General features: G+C 46.4%; 1 protein-coding gene across 1 annotated transcript in view; it reads left to right on the top strand.

The window, feature by feature from the left end:
* Nucleotides 1-16171: 16171 nt before the first annotated feature.
* The window catches only part of MED10 (mediator complex subunit 10), a 149621-nt gene continuing 142189 nt past the window's right edge, over nucleotides 16172-23603 (top strand). Inside the window, exon 1 of the mRNA XM_033929781.1 lies at nucleotides 16172-16423. Coding sequence (XP_033785672.1) covers nucleotides 16302-16423 — 122 coding nt within the window. The 5' untranslated portion in view covers nucleotides 16172-16301. The remainder of the gene's footprint in view (nucleotides 16424-23603) is intronic.

The raw sequence follows: 23603 nt of genomic DNA, 5'->3' as shown, positions 1-23603 counted from the left end.
GGTCTCAGTCTGCCACCTTTCCAAGCTACTGGACGAGAAGCTGTCCATGTTACACACGGTTATGGAGGAGGTAAAGGACAGTATAGAGGGTCATGCTGCGCGGCTTCAGCAGGCGGAGGAGCGCATCTCGGCGAACGAGGATCGGGCGGTGGCGGCGGATACTCGTATTAGTGCCCTGGAGAGACAAATTAAACAGCTGGAGGAACGGGCAGAAGAGGCGGAAAATCGCAACCGTTGCAACAATTTATGGCTAATTGGGGTGCCGGAGGCTGTCCGTGACTCTGAGCTGGGAGATTTGGTGGCCACTTGGCTGCTCCAAGCCCTGGGACTTCCATCTTCCTTGGGCCCAGTGCATGTGGAGCGGGTTCATCGCATTGGGGCCCCGCGTGCAGAAGGAGCACGACCGTGCCCGGTTATAGCCCGTTTTCTTAATTATGCAATTAAAGCTCGCATACTAGAGGCTTATCGGCGCGCCCGCTCCCTGGACTATCATGGCACCAAGCTCTTGCTCTTCCAGGATTTCTCCATCAAGCTCTCGGAGCGCCGACGGGCTCTGGCGCCTTATTATACCCAGCTTCATGCCAGGGGAGTTAAATTCTCCCTCCAGTTTCCAACTAAAGTCCGCATTACCCATAACAAGTGTGGTCACCATGGATACCCCAGCGGAGCTCCATTCCTATCTGGAGGGGTTGCTGGCCACATGAGGGGCTGAGATTGCTGTGCTCTTGGTTGGGTTTCTGCCCTGTGACCCTGGATGGCAGCCGGATTTCTCTTTGTTTCCCCTGTTGGGGGAACATTTTGCACCTGCTTCCCATCATTGAGGATCTGCCTGGGGGGTGGTAACCATTGGGGGATATTGCCTCCTGCTCTTGAGTGTTTGCATACCTATGGCTGCCTTCTTGTTACCTGCATCTGCTGAGACCTTACTGCGGGACACGGGTCTGTTTCTGCTCTGCAGGGGGTCTGACTCTCTTGCCTTGTAGGAATACTCAAATATAATCAATAGGAACAAGTCAAATAGATCAAATATATCACTGTAACCAAGACTTATATATCAAGAACAATCAGGTGCTGAACTGACTCTCAGATGCCTGCTCGGGTGAATCATCAAAGATTTCTTTTCCAGGTCAGCAGGAGAAGGTATCATTCATCAAGTACAGTTTAAGCCAAAATTCAATCAGTGCTCAAAATAAATAAATTAACCAAACTAAATGTGCCAGTGAAACTCAAAAATCAAAAATCACACTTATCTTGATTTTAGAGAGAGTACATTGCAGTATGCTGTTAACCCTACGGGGACCCGTTTCACGCATGCGCACTCTAAAGAGCTCTGAGTTCGGTAACTGGTTAAAAGCACATGCGCTGGTGTTTGCCGATTGCCAGCGCCATTTTGCCTCTTTAACAGAGTTAACCGGCACAGTAAGTGTTCCATCCGAGTGCTTCATAGATAACACTATTTTAAGATGTGTTTTTTTTTTTTTTTTTTTTTTTTTTTTAAAGTTCAAATAATTTTTATTGTATTTCAATAAATGACAATCAAAATAGTAACAATAAGATCAGGCTTACATAAGGTAATGCATCTAGACATGAGTTATTATATATATAAATTCTGAGTTCAGACATTGCATTACAACTGAGAGGAGTAATATGAAAGGAAAACAACATAAATATTAAATCAGTAGTAAATAGGGAGAAAAGAGAAAGAGAAGAAAGAGGGAAAGAAAGAATGACTGCTTGGTAAGAGAATATAAATTTGAGACAAATGACATATATCCTATATGAAGCATCATCATATCAATCAGAACAATAGTCCAATAGTGGTTGCCATGTAATTTGAGTTTTGTACAGTGATCCTCTGCGTTCAGCAGCTGCCAGTTCAAATTTAGCAGTAAGGCATATCTGGTTCCAAGTTTTCACTAATGCACTTTGCTTTATGATTTTTCATTGCAGATTTTGACCCCCGATGAAGCCGCTATTGGCGAAACGGGTCCCCGTAGGGTTAACAGCATACTGCCTTGTAGCCTGATGCGGAGTCCTTACTGGGTATTCTTCCTCTGCCCACTGCTGCTGGAGAAAGTCTGTTTGTCTTGTTGCACCTGTGCTGACTACACGGACATCTTGCTGAACTTTGTTTCCTGGGGGGGTGGTTCGGGGTATTTGTTACGTCTCAGTTTTCAGAGTGGGCTGTGTAATGGGTGGATGGATTGTCTTGGGGGGTGGGTGGGATGGGAGGGGGCGGGGGGAGTGTGATGGGTGGGGTATGAATGGAGAAGTATGTATGGAGTCTCGAGAGCACGGGCTTCTTCTCTTTTGTTGGTGGGTGACTCCCTTGGGGGTATGTGGGAGGAGGGCCAAGCTGGGGGGCCTTCTTCCCTCTATTATTTGACTGCCCTTTCTGCTTCTGCTGTCCCAAGAAGGGTAGATAATGGTTAATTTGAAATTTTCCACCCTCAATGTGGATGGGATCCATTCCCCGATCAAACGGAAGAAAATACTTTCTTGGTTTCGTAGGGAACGTATTGACATTGCTTTCCTACAAGAGACTCACCTCACGACGGTAGAACATGAGAAACTCAGGAGGGACTGGGTGGGTGAGGTATACTATTCCTCTTATAGCACTCGTCAACGGGGGGTAGCTATTTTGGTCCACAAACAACTCCCGTTTCAATTGCATAAGGTTATCCAGGACAAAGAGGGTCGATATGTCCTAGTGTTGGGCGAGCTTTGGGGACGGCCTTACTTACTTTGTAATGTATATGCCCCTAATATCTATAATCACTGTTTCTTTTCAGGGATGTTGTCTCGGCTGGCACAGTACCCAGGATACCACGTCATTCTGGGGGGTGACTTTAACATCACGGCGGACCCCACTCAGGACTGCGCTCCCGCCAAGCGCATCCCTAGAGACCACATGGGCAAGGGAGTTAATTTTATGACCACGCAGCTTGGGCTTCTGGATATCTGGTGCTTATTCCACCCTACACTTACACGTTTTACTCCAATCCCCATAATCTCTATACCTGTCTTGACTATTTCTTGCTCTCTCCCTCGCTGCTGCCCCTCATCAGTGCTGTAGACATCGTGGAAGTTCCTCTCTCTGACCACTCTCCTGTGGTCCTCTCCCTTCAAATCACCGCTGATTCTTCTGATCGGACTTGGCGTTTCCCAGGATACCTATTTAAAGATCTTGCTTTTCGTATATACTTGCGGGAAAAGTGGCTGGATTATTATAGTACCAACGATGCTTCTGACCTTGATCCGGGTCTCTTTTGGGAGGCTTCCAAGGCGGTACTGTGTGGTTTCGTTATCGCATATGTCGCTGGAAAGAAAAAGAAATTGGAAGCAGAATTGTTGCTGTTATCGGGCGAGCTGCAACAGTTACAGAGGCGCCACCAGGGCACCTTGCAGGATGCTGATCGTATCCGATACGTGCTCTTAGACAACATATAGATGCAATTCTCACCCAGCGAGGGGAGAGAGGCTTGTATTTTCGTTGCTATAACTTACATCGTTGGGGGGGGGGGGGAGCTGGCAGGTTGCTGGCCCACTTGGTCCGTCCCTATCGCAAGCGTCAAGTCATCACGGCTATTACCAATCCACAGGGTCACACTTATATGACTGAAGCACACATCCATCATCAATTTGTGACGTATTATAAGGATCTGTATGCTTGTCAGCCATCCATGGATGCGGATCGGGAACACTTTTTTAGGGATGTCCTTCTCCCGAAGCTTCAACCGACCCAGATTCAAGCCCTGAATGCTCCCATTGATCGCCTTGAGGTGGAGATGGGTATTAAGGTGCTTAAATTAACTAAATCTCCAGAGCCCGATGGTTACGGGCCAGAATATTATAAGATTTTGTCCAATGTCATCTCCACCTCTTTGGCGGATGCTTTTAATTCCTTGCATTCCCAGAAGGGTGTGGACCGCTATAATCTGGCGCATGTTGTTTTGTTGCCCAAGCCGGGCAAGGACCCATCTCAGGTGGGTTCTTACAGACCCATATCGCTTCTCAATCAAGACGCAAAACTGCTCGCAGCGTTGCTCGCTAGACGTCTGAACGCCTATCTCCACCTTCTTATTCATGAAGATCAGGTGGGATTTGTACCTGGAAGATATGCCTCCATGAATCTTACGAGGGCTTTGATGGCTACCTATTCTCGCAGGGGAGGGGACAATAAGGCGGCTATTGTGGGCCTCGATATGGAGAAGGCATTCGATAGCATCTCTTGGTCTTACCTTTTTTGGGTTATGGGTCAATATGGGTTGGAGGGCACATTTCTGGAATGGGTGCGCAGTCTTTATTTTTTGCCCCAGGCTAGGCTTCTTGTTAATGGACACCTCACTTCGCCATTTCTGCTTGAACGAGGTACTAGGCAGGGGTGCCCCCTGTCTCCGCTTCTTTTCCTTCTGGCTATCGAACCTTTGGCAGTTAAGATTCGCTCTGACTCTCTCATTCTTGGTATTAAAGTTGGAGCCAAAGAGAGTCGTATTAATCTATTTGCGGACTATATTCTGTTATATTTTGAAAAAGCGCCTCTACACTTACCGGTGGCTCTCTTTCTTGTCAGAGACTTTGGGAACATATCGGGCCTTCGGGTTAATTGTGCTAAATTGGAACTCTTGCCCCTGACTTCTCATAGCATGAGCTATGGCATGATGCTCTCCCCATTCCCCCGGTCCGGAAACCCATGCGCTATCTCGGAGTCTATTTGAGCACCCAATCTCATCTCCTCTATAAGTATAATGTTCTCCATCATATTGAGGCTATCCGTCAACTTTGTGAGAAGTGGAAAGATTTGCCGCTTTCCCTATGGGGTAGAGCGGCGTTATTCAAAATGGTTCTCTTGCCAAAACTTTTATATCCGTTTCAAACGATCCCACTCTGGATCCTGAATAAAGATGCCCAAGCCTTTCGGTCTCTTCTTTCTTTTCTGTGGCGGAACAAAAGGGCTCGAATCAGCTTCGCTACCCTATCCATGGACACCAGACAGGGCGGACTGAATCTTCCTGATATTTATCTATACAATGTTGCTTCCTTGATGCGCTTTGTCCATGAGGGCAACTCGGGACATTATAGGTACTCCCCCCCCCCCCCCGGGCTGAATCAATGTATGGTGTGCTCTTCATTCCTTCGTCTCTTTGTTGCATTTGCATCCAAGGTCTTCCTCGGGGGTGGATTTCCGATTTCATCTTCTGAAACCTTTTCGTCAGGCCTGGCGGTGGTGGCGGAAAATGCTCCACAGGCATCTCCATTCTTGCCCCTGGTGGGTAAAATTGATTTCCTTCCGGTAATGGGTACATCGGGGTTTCAACTATGAGAGTCCCGGGGCTGTGTCAGCATGCGACATCTCTCTGATGAGGGTGTGGGGACTTTCCCCACTTTTCAACAACTACAGTCCTGTTGGGACCTCCCGGCCACGCACTTCTGGGCCTACTTGCAAGCCAGGCATTACTATTTTTCCCTAACACGAAAGCGGGGTGACCAGTGGGCTTTTGGAAAATTGGACACTTGTTTGGCCCTCTTCCCTTCTCAGATTAATACCTTAGCCACCTGGTATAGGCTCCTCAAAACTGCTCTTCCCACCTCTTATCTGCATAGGGACTTGGCCCTTGACTATCATGAGACCTAATTTTTGAACTTTTTTACTAACCTTATTCAATTCACGGGATCTATGGACCTCCGGGAGATGCAATATAAGATTCTGCATTGGGCTTATATCTCTAGGGCTAGAGGACAGGCCATGGGTTTATGGGATGATGCTACTTGCTCTCATTGTCGGAGGGCGACGGGCACACTGGTACATATGTTTTTGGAGTGCCCCCATTCGGCTCTGTGGCTCCAGGTTCTCCCTTTTCTTGATGGCCTACTTGGCTGGACAGTACCCAGGTCTTATGGCCTCCTGCTTCTGGGAGACCTGGGGGAGGTGTCTGCTGCGGGGTTTCCCCACCTTACCAGAAGTTTTTATATACTGCAATCCTAGTGGTGAAAAAGATTTTGCTTTTACACTGGGTGGAGGTGGTGCCGGCCTCCTTTAGCCAGTGGCTCCATAAAATGCGGGAATTAGCTACATTTTAACTCCAGACCTATGTGGCTCCTACTAGTAGTGATAAAAAACTGTATGTTTCCTTGTGGAGGGCGTTTCAGGTTGCGGCTGACTTCGCTGTACCCGCTACTTTGCCTTAATCTGGTTCTTTTTTGGATCGGGGGGGCCTACCATTTTGGGATCTCACCCTACTGGCCTGGCCGGTGACTCTCGAGCTTGGCTGCTTGTTGTTTGCTTGAGGTGTGCTTGGTGTATGGCTGTTGTGGTTTGTGTGGATTGCTTGCACTGGATAGTTTGTAAGCTGGATGAGTGGGAGACTGATGCGTGTGGGGTTTCTACTTTTGACAAAATGTTTTTGCAGTCTTTGGTATCTTTGGGAGGGTGGTTTTTTTTTTTGGTGCACCTACCTAGACCCGATTTGGCAGGGTTCTCCTCTTCTATTACGCTAACTTTGTATTTATCCCTAGTGGCCGTTTCGATTGCACCTCTCCTGTTGTACGGCATTTGTATCTACCAATGTTTTACTCTTCTCCTGTACCAGTTCTTTGGTCCTCTGCTTGAACCTTGTTGTTTGTATTTGACTGCTTTCTCAATAAAAATTATTAATTAAAAAAAAAAAAAGAAGAGCCCAAGGACTCCATGTCAACCAGTTTTGAGGCAAAATTTGCAGTTTTGAAAGTGCAGGGAACTTTTGAAAAAAAGATCGCTAAAAATCCATAATGGCCGTCGCTAAGAAATTCGCCCCTAAAAATGCTAAAGAAACATGAAAAGTGCAAAAACAGTGAAATCATGATTTTTCAGGTGGAGGCAAATAGGAGATCATGAAGAATATATAAAAAAAAAAAAAGAAATTCAAACCTCCCCAGATTCACTTCACAGGCTGTAACAGCCTTATTCACTGAGACCTGTGCTGAACATGTGCTGCAGCCTGCCTCAGCTCTCTTACAGTAGCTGGAAATGAGAAGAATCACTGCCTCAAACTGGGAATGCCTCTCCAACTCTGATCTTCGAGCTGCCAGCCAGATGCAGAGCCTGACTGCACTTCCACCCCCGTGGACTGACAGGTATGCTTACAGAAGGGGAGAAGTGAAAAATGCAACTGGCACCCTGTGAGACACCACTGAGTCTCCTAAGGGTGCCTAACAGCCTGCTCTCAAACTCCTGCCAAGCAGTAGGTGAGGAATAAAAGCAGGGATAGCCCCAGACTCCAAAAAATACTTGTGCAGGTTGGCTATCAGGTACCACCAGGGATTGGCCTGTCAGCTGCAGATCGGCAGAGATTAAACCAAGATCAGAGCACTGAAAACACTGAATAAAATAATAATAATTTTATTCTTATATACCGCCAAAGCCATATAAGTTCGAGGCGGTTTACAGCAAGAGGCGCTGGACAATCAGCGAAGAGGTTACAATCAAAGTCAGCAATACAATCTTACATAATAAAGAATATGAAAGCTAAACGGTTCATATGGTTACAGGATTGAATAACCAGTGCTGAGTAAATTCTTAGTTAACAAATTAAGAAACAAAGAGAGCAGAACAGGCACACTCCTTCCAGTTCAGGTGCAGCCTCTGTTGTTTGACGGGACCAGAAACCACAATAAAAGAACATAAGAACAAGATTTGCTGCTGCTGGCTCAGACTAGTGGTCCATCGTGCCCAGCAGTCCGCTAACATGGCGGCCCTTAGGTCAAAGACCAGTGCCCTACTAGAGTCTAGCCTTAGCCATGTACGTTCTGGTCCAGCAGGAAGTTATCTAACCTTTTCTTGAATCCCTGTAGGGTATTTTCCCCTATAACAGCCTCTGGAAGAGCATTCCAGATTTCTACCACTCTCTGGGTGAAGAACTTCCTTACATTTGTACGGCGTCTATACCCTTTTAACTTTAGAGAGTGCCCTTAGAGAGTCATGAGCTCCTGCTTCTATGTGTTAGCTATACTGGTCTCGCCCCTCATAAACAGGAATCTGACATCAGACGGGAAGAGACTGCAGAGATGGTAGCTATGCTCATAGAGACTGTGGCCCTTAATTTTTATTTTTTTGTTCTTTTGCTCAGTGGCACTGCTGAATGGGCCCTGGGCAGAAAAATTAAGAGGGTACCCAGGAGAGGGGAAGGTGAACCCCTTCAGAACTCCAGCAAAAACAAAAAAGACATGCAAAAAGCAAACATATCCTAGACCTATATAAAAAAACTGACATAAAATAGAAATTGAAACCGAAATGCAAGATGCCAAAGATACACATTTCTCAAAGCTTACAATTTATAAATTCGGGAAAAAAATAAGACATTTTTCTATGTATGGGCACTGTTTAACTCCCAGTATCTTTTCTGGTTTTCTCTATTTCTTAACTTTCTTTCCAGGGTCTCCTATCCTTTTGACTTTTCTTTTCGTTCAATGTCCACCATCCATCTTTCTTCTACATCCATTAACTGTGCTTTCCCCCATGCTTAGCATCTGCCCTCTAGTGTCCCTATCCTTCCCTCATATTCATCATCATTTTCACTGTACCTATCCTCTCTTCATGATCATCCTTCCTCTGTGTTCCTATCTTTCACCTTGTGTCCAGCATTGTCCCTCTGTATTCCTGTCACTGTGCTCCCTCTGTGCTCAGTATGCGTTCTCTGTGTCTCTGTTCTTCCCCATTTCCAGCTTCTCCCTTCCTCCTTCACTCCTCATTTCTGACCCCTGTGGCCCAGCCTCTCTCCCTACCTCCATTGTCTCTCTCCAAGTCCAGTATACCTCTCTTTACTTAACTTCCTCTTCCTAATCCAGGTCTCTCCTCTCTTTCTTCCCTTTGCTCCCCCTCCACGAGGTCCAAGATCTCTTCTTTCCTCTCTTGTCTCTCCCCTCCTTTTATATCAGGTCTCTCTACCTCTCTTCCCCCATCCCCCACACGGGCCCTGTAACTATCAGTTCCCCCTGCCACCATGTGGATCTGGGACCTCTCCAGCATCTCCCCTTCCCCACTATGCAAAACACACTGAAATAAGGCTTCATCCTAGTTGGTGCCACCAGGGTCTTTCCTGAACAACATCTCACCTCTATAGTGCAACTTCCTGTGGGCAGGACATGGCACAGGAAAGGCTCTGGTGGGGCCAGATGCCCAGGAGCTATCCTGTCTTCAGCCTATGCCAGTGAGCCATGGTACGTTTGCATACTGGGGAATTGGGAGGTGCTGGAGAGTTGCTTGAAGTGTGCACGGTTATATGTGTGTGTGTATGTTGTCACAATCCGTCCCCTGTGGCTCCGCTCATTCCAGAGCTGCCGGTGACTAAACCCTGTCCAGCCATACAGCGAGCTAACCACGGGGATAGGATTGTGACCAGTCCCAGGGAAAAATGTGTATTTCCCTTTAACTTGAATCAGTCTGAACTGCAGGGAGTAGAGGAAGGGGAGCAGAACAGCTCAGAAGAGCCCCAGAGGAACCTCCCTCCCTCTGTTCACTCCCAGCTGAAACCCATAATGAAAAAACCAAGACAAGCTAAGCAAACAGTGCAGGTAACTCCTCCCCCTCAGAGAGCAGGGTGTGTTCGGTTGAACAATTTAGAGGCTGCTCTGAGGAGAGGAAAGTCAGTTGGTCCTGGGCCAGCTCAGGAAAGGGTCTCTCCTGATTGTGCTCCTGAATGTGAGGATGTTGTAATGCAGGAAGTAGACACTGACCCTTTCGCCAACCAGCCAGCCCTGCCTGAACCCATGGACTGTGGGGAAAATCTTGGACTGCCTGAAGATATGCTCCTGGAGTGAAGATAAGTGGCAGGTCTGGGAAGTTTGGGAAGGCAGGAGCTTACTCTGTTTGATAGAGTGTGGTTATTGCAGGTAGTGCTGTGTATTAGGAACTGCATAGACTTGTGCTAAAAAAAAAAAAAAACACAAACGTTTTTTTTTTGGTTTAGCTAAATTCAACTGGCCTGAATTTGGGACTCATGTATATGAGAGTGAGGGAAGTAAATGTGTATTGGGGAGAATTCACTAAAGATCCAGGTTGGGTTAGTGGGGCCATTATTGGCATTCTGAGGAATCAGAAACTTAAGATGTGAATTCCTTTACTCCCCTCCCCCCGCCAACAGCTTCTATGTTGGTTACAGCCAAGCTTTAATTCTTGCTGAGCTTGGGGGCCCAGAACTTGGGAGAGTGTAAAAAGGTTTCTTTACCTTCCTAAAAGTAAAGACAACCCCTCTAGAGTTCTGTTTATGATTGCAGTGTTTAACTGTTACTTACCTTTCTGGCCTGATTAAAGGTAGAAGTGCTAAACCCATTCCTGTGGGTCCACTTCATATTTTATTTTTGGTATTTGGTTAAAGCATTCTACTGGGACTTTGAAGAATTTGTTTTTTCGTGAATGCTTGTGGATTAAACTAAGGGAGACGTTGCTCCCATTATCGTTCCACTGAATAAAGTGACTATGAACAAGTAAAGCTGACGTGTTTTACCTTTATATTTGATTCCTGACAAGTGGAGATATACCAACAAGACTTCCTTCCTTCATCGGAAGCACGCCGGAGTTGCGCTCGGGTGAGCAGAGACCGGGTTCCGGAAAACACAGGTACCGGCTCTGTCACAAGATATACCAACAGGACTTCCTTCCTTCATCGGAAGCACGCCGGAGTTGCGCTCGGGTGAGCAGAGACCGGGTTCCGGAAAACACAGGTACCGGCTCTGTCACAATGTGTGTGCTGGAACAATACTGGATCAACTTGGGCTAGGAACAGAGGAAGGGAGGGATTCCAGACTTATAGGGGAGGGGGAGAGAGAGGAAAATGGCTCAGTGCTAGGTGCACACCACTCCTTTTATTCCTCTTACCCCTGCCGTTGGGGCAGCTCATTTGAGGGGACAATGCCCCCTCAACCCCCAAACTATGTCCATGACTGTGGCAAGTTTTAGCAGTAAATTTGAGAGACTGAGGGCCTGATTCTCAAAACTCACCAGTAAATTCCAGCGAGTCGATGTAGTGACCATACTGGGAGCAATTTTTATTATACAGGCAATTCTCAGCATAAATTATATGCATGCTATTTGTGTGGAGAATCGCCTGTAAAGAGCGAGAAGAACTGTGCCTGGTGCTTGATCATAAGAGCAATCACTAAGCACAGTTCCTCCCTTCTGTCAAAGCTGCTTTCCCTGCCCTGATTAACTGAGTTGCAGGTCTCCCTTAATCCTGCTGGTTCAGCAGATTAATCGGCAAGGAGAGCAGCAAGAACGTTCCCCCACCCATCCTTCCCTGCCACTGCCCAGACACCCCAAAACCCTCTACAAGATCAGCAGAAAGTATGTCCACTTCGTCCTGTCGCTGCCGGGGTCCCCCTCTAACAACCTGCCGCCACCCCTGTACCTTTAAACTGAAAGACGGCAGAAGGGATGCCTATTCCCTCCTGCTGTCACCGCCACCGGGGTCTCTGCACTCCTGACAACCCACCACCCCCAGTACCTATAAATTTAAAGACATAGAAACATAGAAAGATGATGGCAGAAAAGGGCTATAGCCCATCAAGTCTGCCCACTCTACTGACCCACTCCTTTAAGACTACTACCACTCTACTGACCCACCTCTTTAAGTCTATACCCTAGTGACCCTATTCCTTGACTCGATCCTCGTAGGGATCCCACATAGGTATCCCATTTATTCTTAAAGTCTGGGATGCTGCTGGCCTCGATCACCTGCACTGGAAGCTTGTTCCAATGATCAATCACTCTTTCCGTGAAGAAGTACTTCCTGGCGTTTCCATGAAATTTACCTCCTCTGAGTTTGAGCGGATGCCCTCTTGTGGCCGAGGGTCCTTTGACAAAGAAAATATCATCTTCCACCTCGACACGTCCCGTGATGTACTTAAAAGTCTCAATCATGTCTCCCCTCTCTACGTTCTTCAAGAGTGTAGAGCTGCAATTTGTTCAGTTTTTCTTCGTACGAGAGACCCTTGAGCCCCGAGACCATCCTGGTGGCCATCCGCTGAATGGATTCGATTCTGAGCACATCTTTACGGTAATGTGGCCTCCAGAATTGCACACAGTATTCCAGATGAGGTCTCACCATGGTTCTGTACAATGGCATTATGATTTCAGGCTTCCGGCTAACGAAAAGACAGCAGAAGGGAATCACAATCCCTCCTGCCGCTGGCATCCTCTGCCCCCCACAAAAGCCCCCTGAATTGAATTCAGAAGCGCTTACCTCTCCACCCCTCATGTTTCAATATACAGAGTAGCAGTGTATGATCTTACACTATCCCTAAGGAGGTGCAGGCAAGCTCCTCTCCCCTTGAAAGTCAAAGAGTCCTGGGCCCCTGATGCTTGCTTTAGGTCCTGGAGTGGTTCCTACAGGCCGCCCCCAGTTAACTTGCTTCTGACCATTAGCCTGAGAGGTACCTTCTGAGCAGGGCTGGCACCCGGATGCCTCAATCCGACCTCGTTTTGCTGGAGACAGGCTGGGTGCAGATCAGTTCCCAAATCATCAGCCCCCTTCTCTAAGCCAGTGCACCGAGAGCCCCTGCTACAAGACAAAAGCAGCCGTGGATGGGGGGGGGGGGGGGCAACATTTGAGTCCAAAAGGCTCCTAAAGCTAAGCAGAATCTGCCACCCCCTGAGCCCGATGCACAGCCACTCCACTGTCTGCACTTGGCTCATGCACCGACCCCCCAAGCAGTGAGCACTGTAACGGGCTGCTGCTGTTTTGCAGGGCAGAGGGGAAGGGGGCAGGGTGGGGTGGGCCTCAGACACCATAAACATGTTCGCAGCTGGGCCAAGATGGTGATGACACTGGACTACTGGGACATCCACAGGGTGAGTCCGGGCCAGACTGGGGGTGGGGGCTAAAGGTGCTGGTCTTTCCACCACCCCCTCCATGTGTCACCACTCACCTTTCTTTACAATTTTTTTTCAAACGGTGACGTTACTATTTGAGAAAAAAAAAAATCTAAAGAAAGGTGAATGGTGAGTTTGCTCTCCTTCAGCAGGCCTCCCTGACAACTTCAGGCCCTAGGCACGTGCCTACTGGGCCTACCCTTTAATCCAGCCCTAGCCCTGGCCCTGCCCCCCCCCACCCCAATACCTCAAAATTGAAAGATAGCTGGAGGGATGCCTAGGGCAGGATTAACCAATAGGCCAAGTAGGCACGTGCCTAGGACCCGAAATGGTCAGGGGATGAAGGAGGGCATCAACATTGTTTTTTCCAAATGGCGATGGGCCCCTCCAGCATCAATCTGCAACGCGGCCCCCCATTGACGGAAAGTAAGACAAGCAAGCAACACGGGTAAGAAAGGCAACGGGAACTGTAATTTTGCAAGCGATGCTGCTTGCCCAAAGCTTCCCTCTGATGCAGCTTCCTGTTTACGCCTGGGCGCATGGTGGGGTGGGGTGGGGCAGGGAGCCCAGTGTACTTGTATGCCTAGGGACCCTTGATGAATTAATCCTGCCCTGGGGATGCCCACTCCTTCCGATCGGCAGGTCCACCGCTTCAAAATGGCGGGCCTTCTCCTTCCTGGTGCATCCTAGGAAGTACCAGGAGACGCCTATGGCTCCTTCCCTTGGGCAAGAGCCCACAAGTGTCCTCTCCAGAAAGCATTGCCCAAGATGATGCCCAGGATGGTTCGTCCCCCTCACCCCCTTCTACACCATTGGATTCATGCTTAATTTAGGCATAAGGATTTGCACTAGGTTTCAATTGGTGCAAATGGTCACTCCTAAAGTTAGGCGTAGTTCCCAGCCTGAAGCGCTATTCTATAAAGCATGCCTAAGTGACACTGAGCGTATTTTTCTGCACCAATTTTTTTAGGTGCCATATATAGTATTTATTCCTATATGGTTAGATGTGTTGGGTCATAAGCACAAAATAGAAAAAGGATATGTTCCTTAAAAAAAATAAATAAATAAAATAAAACCTGGAGGACATATCTGAAGAAGTCCAAAAGAGGGACAGCTATTAATTGTCAGCCCCGCCTCCAATTCCGCCCTAACCCCGCCCCCAATTTCTTCCATTCATTTTTCATGTACTACTTAGTACTACTACTATTAAATATTTATACAGCACTACCTGACCAACACAGTGCTATACACAATATATTATTAATTCATAATGGCAACCATAAAATTTAAAAAACAGAAAGCACACTGTATGCAGAGAAAATGTTAATTCCTACCTTTTTTGTCTGGTGATTTCATGAGGCTCTGATTGCACTTCCTTCTGACTGTGTATCTTCTCTTTCTATCGTTCTTTCAATTCTTTTTCTTTCTTTCTTTCTCTCTCTCTCTGTCACTCTTCCCCCCTCAAGCTGCCGACGCCAATTTCTCCAAGCAACCACCGCTGATGCAGCAACAGGCCAGGTGCTTGCAATGAGAACAGAGGTTGTGCACTTCTAATGAAAGGTCACTTGGACACACAAAGTCAGAGGCGTGAAGAAAGTACAAGAGGTTTATTACAGCATGCTGGACTCTAGTGCAGTTAACAGCTAGAGTGTTAGAATCAGGAAATGCGTGGACTAAGCATACTCAAACTAATATATGCAAAAACTACAATTTTCATTTGTTACTTCTATAACTTTTCTACAATTATTATTGGTCCTAAGCCAGCACTTATGATAGGTTCAGGGATACAACTTATAGTCCTATAGGAAACTAGCTCATTTCTCTGCTTATCTAAATCTTACAGTTCTAAATGTTGCATGTACAGAAGGGCAGGGTACATTATGGCTCAAACTCTTATATATTTAGCTTACAATGTGGTAAGGTAGGGACATACATTTTAGGCAGATGAGGTCAGTAGATTGTACACTGTTTTCAGCTATGTAGGCCAGAGCAATATTTTAAACAACAGTTAACCATTTCATGACCCTACACTACCCCATATTAATGTTCCACACTGGGTCTGTAAAATGTATTCATTGTTTCCTAGAGATAAGCACACTATTTATCCTCTCAAACACTGTCAAATTAATTCATGCTTGCCGAAGCTAACAGTGTAACTTCTTTCCAGGGCTCCCTCTACTTCCTGATTTACTAGTAAGCTTTTTTCAAATCTGAAGTGGGCCACAGCTACTCATGGAGCACTTGGGTGTAAACATGAGGGGGTGAATGGGGAGAAGCCAGTACTTTTTTGCGAGGGGGGGGGCAGCGCCCCTGAGCCAACCCAGGACTGAAATAAGCACTCAAAACTGTACCCTAACATTCATGCGTGCTTTTGTCCGGCGCGCAAATGACAGGTTACCCTCAACAACAGCAGTTCTTGGCCTTGCTCACAGGATATTCCCAAGGCGGCGCCACCGACTTCGTAAGAGCGGGAGAAATTTCATGACACTTGCAGGAAGAAACGAAGATGAATGGAAAAGAAGGGGGCATGAAAAAAGTATATAGAGAAAGACCAGGGCAACAGCAAATTTGGTGTGTGATGGGGCAGGGCAGAGCAAGAGCCTCACCCACCCGTGTATCTCCTTTCCACACGCACCTTCCGAGTTGAGCAGGCAGAAAGGCCTCATCAGTTCGGCGAAGCGGAGGTGGTTCTTGCGGGCAAGCTTCCACCAAGGGCACGAAAGTGTTGCAGAAACTCCTGCACTGACTGCAGGCACCGCGCCATGCCGCTGGGTCTTCCAGTGTGCGTGTCTCAGTCCTCCTTCTGGACACCTTCTGTAAAGCTCTCTTCCCCCCCCCCCCCCCCGCCCGAATGAATCCACTGCTCAGCGACCTTGCAACGGCGCTTGAGCAACACCCAGCTGCCACAGCCAGACTATCCCATCCTGTCAAGTGACGATCGGCACCCCTGCGCTAAAAAATGGGACAAACTGCCTAAGAACGGGAAACGTTGCCCCTGTCACTAATACGTGTTTCCACAACACTGCCCAGTTAGAGCACGAATTGATTTTTTTTAAATACAAAGAATAATTGTTGGACATAGTGGGGAAAAAAGAAATACAAAGAACAATGTTTATTGGCTACATTAATGAAGCCCATAGTAGCTCAAACACACTGCAGTCTGACTATTTTCTTAATTTATAAACCCCGCCAAATCGACGCTAAGCAACAGAGTCCCACCTATCACGGTGATATATGTTGGGGATGGGGAGGAGCCTTACAATTGTTGGACCCGATAGTGGCGGGAGGTCGCAGTAAAGTGGGCTGGGTTTAGAGTGACGTACATTGGGGATGGGGAGGAGCCTTACTATGATCGGAAGTGATGTATGTGCAGTTGGATGAGAAGATGGAAGTATTGTAGAGTAGGCAGGGTGGGAGTTGCGTGTGTCAAAGGGCTGGATCTTCCACACTCTATGATATGGCGGAGAGGTTCGATAATCTGGAGGAGCATTTGGAGAAGTTTGTGGAAAATATCCGACAGCTAGGAATCATTGTTAGCGACTTCCAGCCTAGCAGTCAGCCTGTACTCAACCAGAAGCTGTAAGTATGGAGAGGTTTGCTGGGGTGTAGAAAAACAGAAGGGTGGGGGATGAGAACGAGAGGGGGTGCCCCCCTTTCCAGAGTGAGAATGGAAATTTTAGTGGAGAGCAAAGCAAAGCAGGAAAATCCCAATGTTATGATGCTGGGGTCTTAGGAAGCTCTGCTTTTTTTGTTTTTATCCTATGTTACCTATGTTATCCTATGTCTCTTTAGGGCTGATATGCATTGAGAGTAATTTGGTGGTATTTAAAAGGTTCATAAAAATTAGAATTTATTAAAAAAAACTATTCAAATAGTGAAAAAAATATGAGTGGTATAAATTGCACAGATTTTCAATATGCTGTTTTACACCTCCTGCTTCCTACAAAATATGGGGATTCTAGAAGAGGATGGGCTCAACTTTTGCTACATCACCAGGCAGTGATTGGGGAGGGGGCTTGGCTTAAATGGGGGAGAGTGGGAGTCACAGGTCCATCAGATCACCAGGACATTTTTTTGAATGGAAGGAGAATATTCTATTTATATCAGTTGCTCTCAACCTTTCTTTTATTGTGACAAACCAAACACTAAAACTCAAAGCTGAACAAGGTATGCCTAAATATTTCTTTGTGTGTTTAGTATGGCTTTGCCTATTCTGTATCAAAAAGCTATATGCAGTACACCAGGCCCAGATTTCTTGCTTGTCGTACATTAAAGATTTGCAGATAGGCAGGTTATAAATAATTTTAAATAAATCAATCAAAGCATATACAGTATATTCCAATTTCTAGGGTCACCACAGTTTTGGCAACACAAAATTCCTCCATTGCTAGATGCTATATAGTATGCAGAATCTATGGACAGCAGAGCAGCAATGTTTTCAGTTGAGGCTGAAGGCAACAGTTATTGAGCGTTCAATTAACCCAGCTGGGGATAAAATTATTCAGTTACGCTGATGACTTTACGATCATTATCCCATTTGCCAACTCCATCTCGGAAACAATTCCAAAAGCATCAGAAGCCATAAACCTGATGGAGCATTGGATGACAGACTTCAAGCTCAATACAGAGAAGACAAAATTCTTTGTCGCTTCACTGTGCCCTCTTGACACCAAAACTCCACTAGACATCAACAAACATAACTACCCCATACAGCCCACCTTTAAAATACTGGGTGTAACTCTGGACCAATGCCTCACCATTAAAGACCAGGTGGACTCCCTAATCAAAAAGGGTTTTTTCACCCTCTGGAAACTTAAATCAATTAAAGCATACTTTGATAACTCTGCCTTCAGAATCCTGGTACAATCCCTCGTATTAAGTCAATTCGACTACTGTAACATCGCCTACTTAGCAATCCCCCAAAAGAATATGCGATGCTTACAACTAATGCAAAACACTGCGGTCAGACTAATCTTCGGTCTAAAGAAGTTCGATCACGTGACGCCATACTTCAAACAGCTACACTGACTGCCGATGGAAGCTCGTGTAAAGTTTAAGTTCGCCTGCCTCTGTTTTAAAGTTTTTTACGGTCTAGCCCCTAAATACATCACTGACCTCTTCTCCTTCTCAGCCAACAAACACAAGAGAAGCTCCCACTTGCACTTCGTTTCTCCCCCGGTTAGAGGTTGCAAACTAAAAAAGAACCATGAGCATCTTCTCTCACATCAAACGGCTCTATGGGGTAAAGACCTAGAACAACTCCTATTGCCCACCACTTATGAGGTATTCAGGAAACGCCTCAAAACTCATCTGTTCCTGAAATACCTAGACAGCTGACCCACTCCTCTCTTTCCCCTCTCTAACGGTGTTCCTGACCTTTCTCCCTATTGTTCCCACATCCCTTAAGTTAACTCAACTTGTACTTCACTAATCTTTTGTAAACCGCATAGAACTTAACGGTACTGCGGTATATAAACTGTTATTATTATTATTATTGGGAGTAATGGGGAATGTTTATTACTTAGTTGAGAACCACTGCCTTATATGATAGGTAGGGCCTGCCCACTTCATCCTAGGATGCTGGGCAGGGTGCTGCCATTTTCAAGATGACACCCAGAGACATAGGTGCATTACTTCTGTTTCCTACAAGGTATGGGGGTCTGGCAGGAGGGGGATGGGATGGGCATACAACACAGAAAGGAGTGGGGAAGGGACTATTCACATCAGCCTCTGGACACTACTCTTTGTGTGTGGAACTTTGAGCAGCGCATTGGATTGACTTTTCCATTTTTTACAAGACATTTGCTTGGTTACACAAGCCTAGAGCCATCCCTTTTGTATTTCCATGACACCAGCACACCAGTGATACGCAAGCACATCCCTGATGAAGGCTTTCTTTTAGATGCCAAAACACGGACTGTGTTGCGGTCCAGTAAAAAAGGATCAAGAACTCTTTATTAGGCGTGAAGTGTTCCATATATGTTCCAATGTTTTAAAAGCTTTTTTTAATAAACTTATATTTGTTCCGGAGACTGATGTGAATAGTCCCTTCCCCACTCCTTTTTGCATTGGGTTCTATTATATGGTGGGTTGCTTTTCCCTTTCTGTTGTGAGGCCCACTGGATCACCAGAGCATTTTTGATTGCAGGGAGGGGTTGAGGCACTACTGGGCCATATAAGGTTTGAGGAGGGGGTGGATGATGCTAGACACTAGGGATGTCTTTTTTTTGGGGGGGGAAGAGGGATTGGTGTTGAGAGAAAAGTGTTTGCTGTAGCATTTTTTTCCCTTTTTTTTAATGGCAACATTCCTGTCAGTTCCTGAGCCAATTACCACTTGGCCACCGACAGGAAAGCTGAAATATTTTGTGCTGAGCAGCAGATTTGTTGTGACTTTAATGTGGCATGTACAGTGATAACCTTGGAATCTGAACGCCCTAGTACTCAATCAACTTGGAATCCGAATGAAAATTTAGAGCAAATTTTGCCACGGACTCTGAACACCCTGCACGTTGTTTGTGCGTGTTTCTGCATACGTTTCCCCAGCGCTCGGGCCATCCATACTTTATAATAGAGATCCAAAAAGGAGCAGAAAAATTTCCTGGGACAAAAAGAACTAAGCAAGAGATGAGCAACTTATATTACTCAAATTAATAATAATAATGATAACTTTATTTTTTCTATACCGCCACAATCTTATGACATCTAGGCGGTTTACAGTGAAGAGAGCTGGACAATCGGCGAATTACAGAATACAAATAGCGAAGATGTCACTGAACAGTCAGTGAATTACAGAATACAATTAGTAAAAATACACATATTTCTCAAAGTTATCAGCATGGAGTTAATAGTTTTAAAATGGTATCTGATTAGGAGATAAATCTATCGAACAGTGCTGTCTTAATTTCTTTCCGAAAAGCACCGTAGGTCAACCAGGCTCTGTTGATGTAATTGCCTAGCCAGTTCTGTTATTTACTAGCTTGAAACTTAAAAGTTCTGTCCAGAAAGGACCTGTATTTGCAATCAGTGATCCTTGGATAGGCAAAAAGATTGGCATTTCTGGTTGTCCTAGTGGGGATGTGTAGTTCAAAATGTGGTAAGAGATAGGTAGGAGCCATTCCCCACACCAGTTTAAAGCAAGAGAAAAAATTTTGATTCGATTCAGCCTATTGAATTGGTTTTTCGATTTGATTCAATTTTCCTGCCCAATTGGGTGTTTTATTTTATTTTATTTTATTTTTTTTCATATATCCTGGTGGGTTTATTTTACAGCCCTTTGCCTTCTCCTAACCACACTGGCGCTGTGGTGTAAACAAAATAAACAAACAAAAAAGTATTTTCCTCTCTCTGGTAAATCCTAGCTCACATTTGCGGTCTAACACCAGCTCTGGTAGGATACATGCTTCAAATCTGACATATTGTAATCACAAAACAGAAAATAAAATTAGTTTTTCTACCTTTTGTTGTCTGGTCATTATTTAAATTTTGTTGGTCTCAGGCTGTGGTTGACTTCTGATAACTTGCTTGTCAGGGTCTCCTTCTTTCTCCCTGCTAACCATCCATCTTCTATCTCTGTCCTCCCCTGCCTTTTCTCTTCCCTCCCCAGGAGGTCTGGCATCTTTCTTTTTTTTCGTCTTCCTCCACAGATCCACCTTTTCTTAACTACCCTTTCATCCAGCATCTCTCCTTCCTTCTTCACCATCCCAGGGTCCACCATCTCTCCCTTTCTTTTCCCAACTACCCTCATATCTAGTATCTCTATCCCCCCTTCCACACCATCCCTTGCGTCCAGCTTCTCTCCCTTTCTGTTCCTTGCCTCCCTAAATCCCATTGTCCATCATCTCTCTCCCTATCCTCTATTTTCAGACCCATTTCTTCCTCCCCAAAGTCTGGGATATGCACATCTCTTTGAACCTCCCTCCATGTACCATACCAGGGCCCCCCTCTCCTGAAGGTCTGTCCCCCCCTGAAGGCCTGCACCCCACCCCTAAAGGCCTGTGCACCATCCCTGAAGGCCTGTTTCCCCCTTGAAGGCCTGTTTCCCCCTTGAAGGCCTGTTTCCCCCTTGAAGGCCTGTTTCCCCCTTGAAGGCCTGTTTCCCCCTTGAAGGCTTGTCCCCCCCTTAAAGGTCTGCATCCCACCCCTGAAGGCCTGCCTGCCCCCCTAAAGGCCTATCCCACCCCCTTGAGGGCCTATCCCACCCCCTTGAGGGCCTATCCCACCCCCTTGAGGGCCTATCCCCATCCCCTTGAGGGACTATCCCCCACCCCCTTGAGGGCCTATCCCCCACCCCCTTGAGGGCCTATCCCCCACCCCCTTGAGGGCCTATCCCCCCTTGAAGGCCTATCCCACCCCTGAAGGCCTGCCTGCCTGTCCCAACCCGAAGGACTGCTCACTCCCCCCCCCCCCGGAAGGCCTGTGTGTTCCCCCTGGCCTCCCACTGGGGTCCGGCTTCTCCCCTGGCCACCCCGCACTGTTTACCTTCGAGGAACAGCCTGCAAACAAGTGCTAGTGATCTTAGTACCGCTTCAGAGCTCCATCGCGATCCATCATTAGCATATATGTAGTATTTTAGGTTTAACTTTTGTAATAGATGTCCTAAAGATGAAATGTAGATATTAAATAAGGTGGGTGATAGTGGGGAACCTTGAGTTACCCCCCAAATAATTTTTCCAAGAATTGGAGTATTCCCCATCGCAGACCACTTGATATGATCTTTTGGTTAAAAAACCCTGAAACCAGTTCCAAACTCTTCCTAAGATCCCCATTGCATCTAGGCAATGTAGCATTATTTCATGATCCACTAGATCAAAAGCACTGCTAAAATCTAGTTGTAAGATCAGAGCACTGGTACCTTTACTAAAAAGACCGTAAAAGTGATTGAGGATTGAAGCTAAAACTCTCTGTGCTGAATCCTTTTCTGAATCCTGATTGGTGTTCAAGTTTCAAGTTTATTGATTTTTAATATACCGACCATCGACAAGCATCTAGCCGGTTTACAATAAAATGATAAAATAGGAGTAAGATAGTACTTATTAACAATAAAATTGGTAAAATAAGGGGGAGGTGAACATTAAGGACGTTTTACGGTAACAGACATGATGGTGAGGTTAGAGAGGAGGGTAGGGGGAAAAAAGTTACAATATTAGTGGTGAAAAAAAACAAAAAAAAACCCCAAAAAACTAAGAACGTTAAATTTGTCTAGATAATTCACTAGTTCCAAATTGACCAATCTTTCCAGTAGTTTGGTGAATAAGGGGATACTCGCTATGGGCCTGTAATTGGACTTCAGTGTGATTGAGTTTTTCTGGTCTTTAGGGATGGGTATGATCAGGATGTGTCCCATTTCCTCATGGTATGTCCCTCTGATGAGAGTGGTTGTTAACCAATTGAATAAATCTCTTTTGAACTCAGGTACTGCAACTTTCATGATCTTAGATGGGCATTCGTCTAGCAAGTAGTTTTGATTTGGTATATTTGTTAAAGGGCTAGATTCCAGCTTGCCTTGCCTTGAGATTGGGCAGGCAGGAGAAGGATTGAGGAGAGAAGCAAAAGAGGAGAGGAGTTAGAACAGCGGAGACAGAAGGGAGAGGAGTCCAGCAGAGGGTGAAGGGCTGCAGCGAGAGGTAGTTCCGCCCACCCCTGACGTCACCAGCAGTGGATCCGGAGCTCCCCCTTAAAAGGGGAGGGGCCAATGGTGCGCATGGAAGGCGAGCGTTAAAGGTGCTCGCCTTAGCAAGAGCGCCTTTGCGAAGGACCTCGAGAAGGGATGAGCCACCACTAAAGAAGGGCAGAGGGAGACCACAGCAGGCGCTGAGGACACACAGCCAGGCAGACACTGAAGACATCACCAGGCGAACACAGAAGACGCAGCAGGCACAGAAGACATCCACAGCAGACACACTAAAGAAGAGCAGGGGGAGGCCTCAGCAGGCGCTGAGGACACACAGCCAGGCAGACACTAAAGACATCACCAGGCGAACACAGAAGACATCCACAGCAGACACAGAAGACATCCGCTACAACCAGCGGAAGCAAAAGGCTACTAGCCTCCATACAGGGAGCATGCCTCAAGCAGATGGTATTGGAACCCATCAGGGACCAGGCAATCCTGGACCTGTTGCTCACCAACGGAGGTATCGGTAGGAGACACCTTGGCATCCAGCGATCACAACATGGTTTGGTTCCACCTCAAGAAAGGATCCATTAGGTCAAATACATCGACCAAGGTCCTAAATTTTAAGGGAACTAACTTTCAGGACATGGGGGACTACGTCTACCAAGTGATGCAAAACCAAAGCATGACGGACAATGTAGAGGAGCTATGGTTGACTCTGAAATCTACCCTGCAAGTAGCAACCAACATATACATAAAAACCGAGAGCAAGCGACGCAGGAAAAATAGACCACAGTGGTTCTCCGCGGAGATCTCGGAACTAGTAAAGCAAAGAAATAAAGCATTCGTTAACTACAAACAATCACAACGACCAGAAGCTAAAGAAACCTATCTGGCCAAATCCAGAAAAGTCAGAGAGGCCAAACTCAGAATGGAAGAAAACATAGCTAGGCAGGTGAAGAAAGGGGAGAAATCCTTTTTTAAATATGTTAGTGACACAAGCGATATTGGGCGGCTAAAGAAACCTGACGGCAACTTTATTGATTCGGACGCGGACAAAGCAGAACTACTTAATAACTACTTCTGCTCAGTCTTCACCTGCGAAGCACCAGGATCCGGTCCTCAGCCACAGACAAAGGGGAGTTG

Source organism: Geotrypetes seraphini, chromosome 2 (genome assembly GCF_902459505.1).
Source record: "Geotrypetes seraphini chromosome 2, aGeoSer1.1, whole genome shotgun sequence".
Lineage (NCBI taxonomy): Eukaryota > Metazoa > Chordata > Amphibia > Gymnophiona > Dermophiidae > Geotrypetes > Geotrypetes seraphini.
The sequence above is the reverse complement of the archived record's forward strand: the minus strand, read 5'-3'. Positions and strand labels throughout refer to the sequence as shown.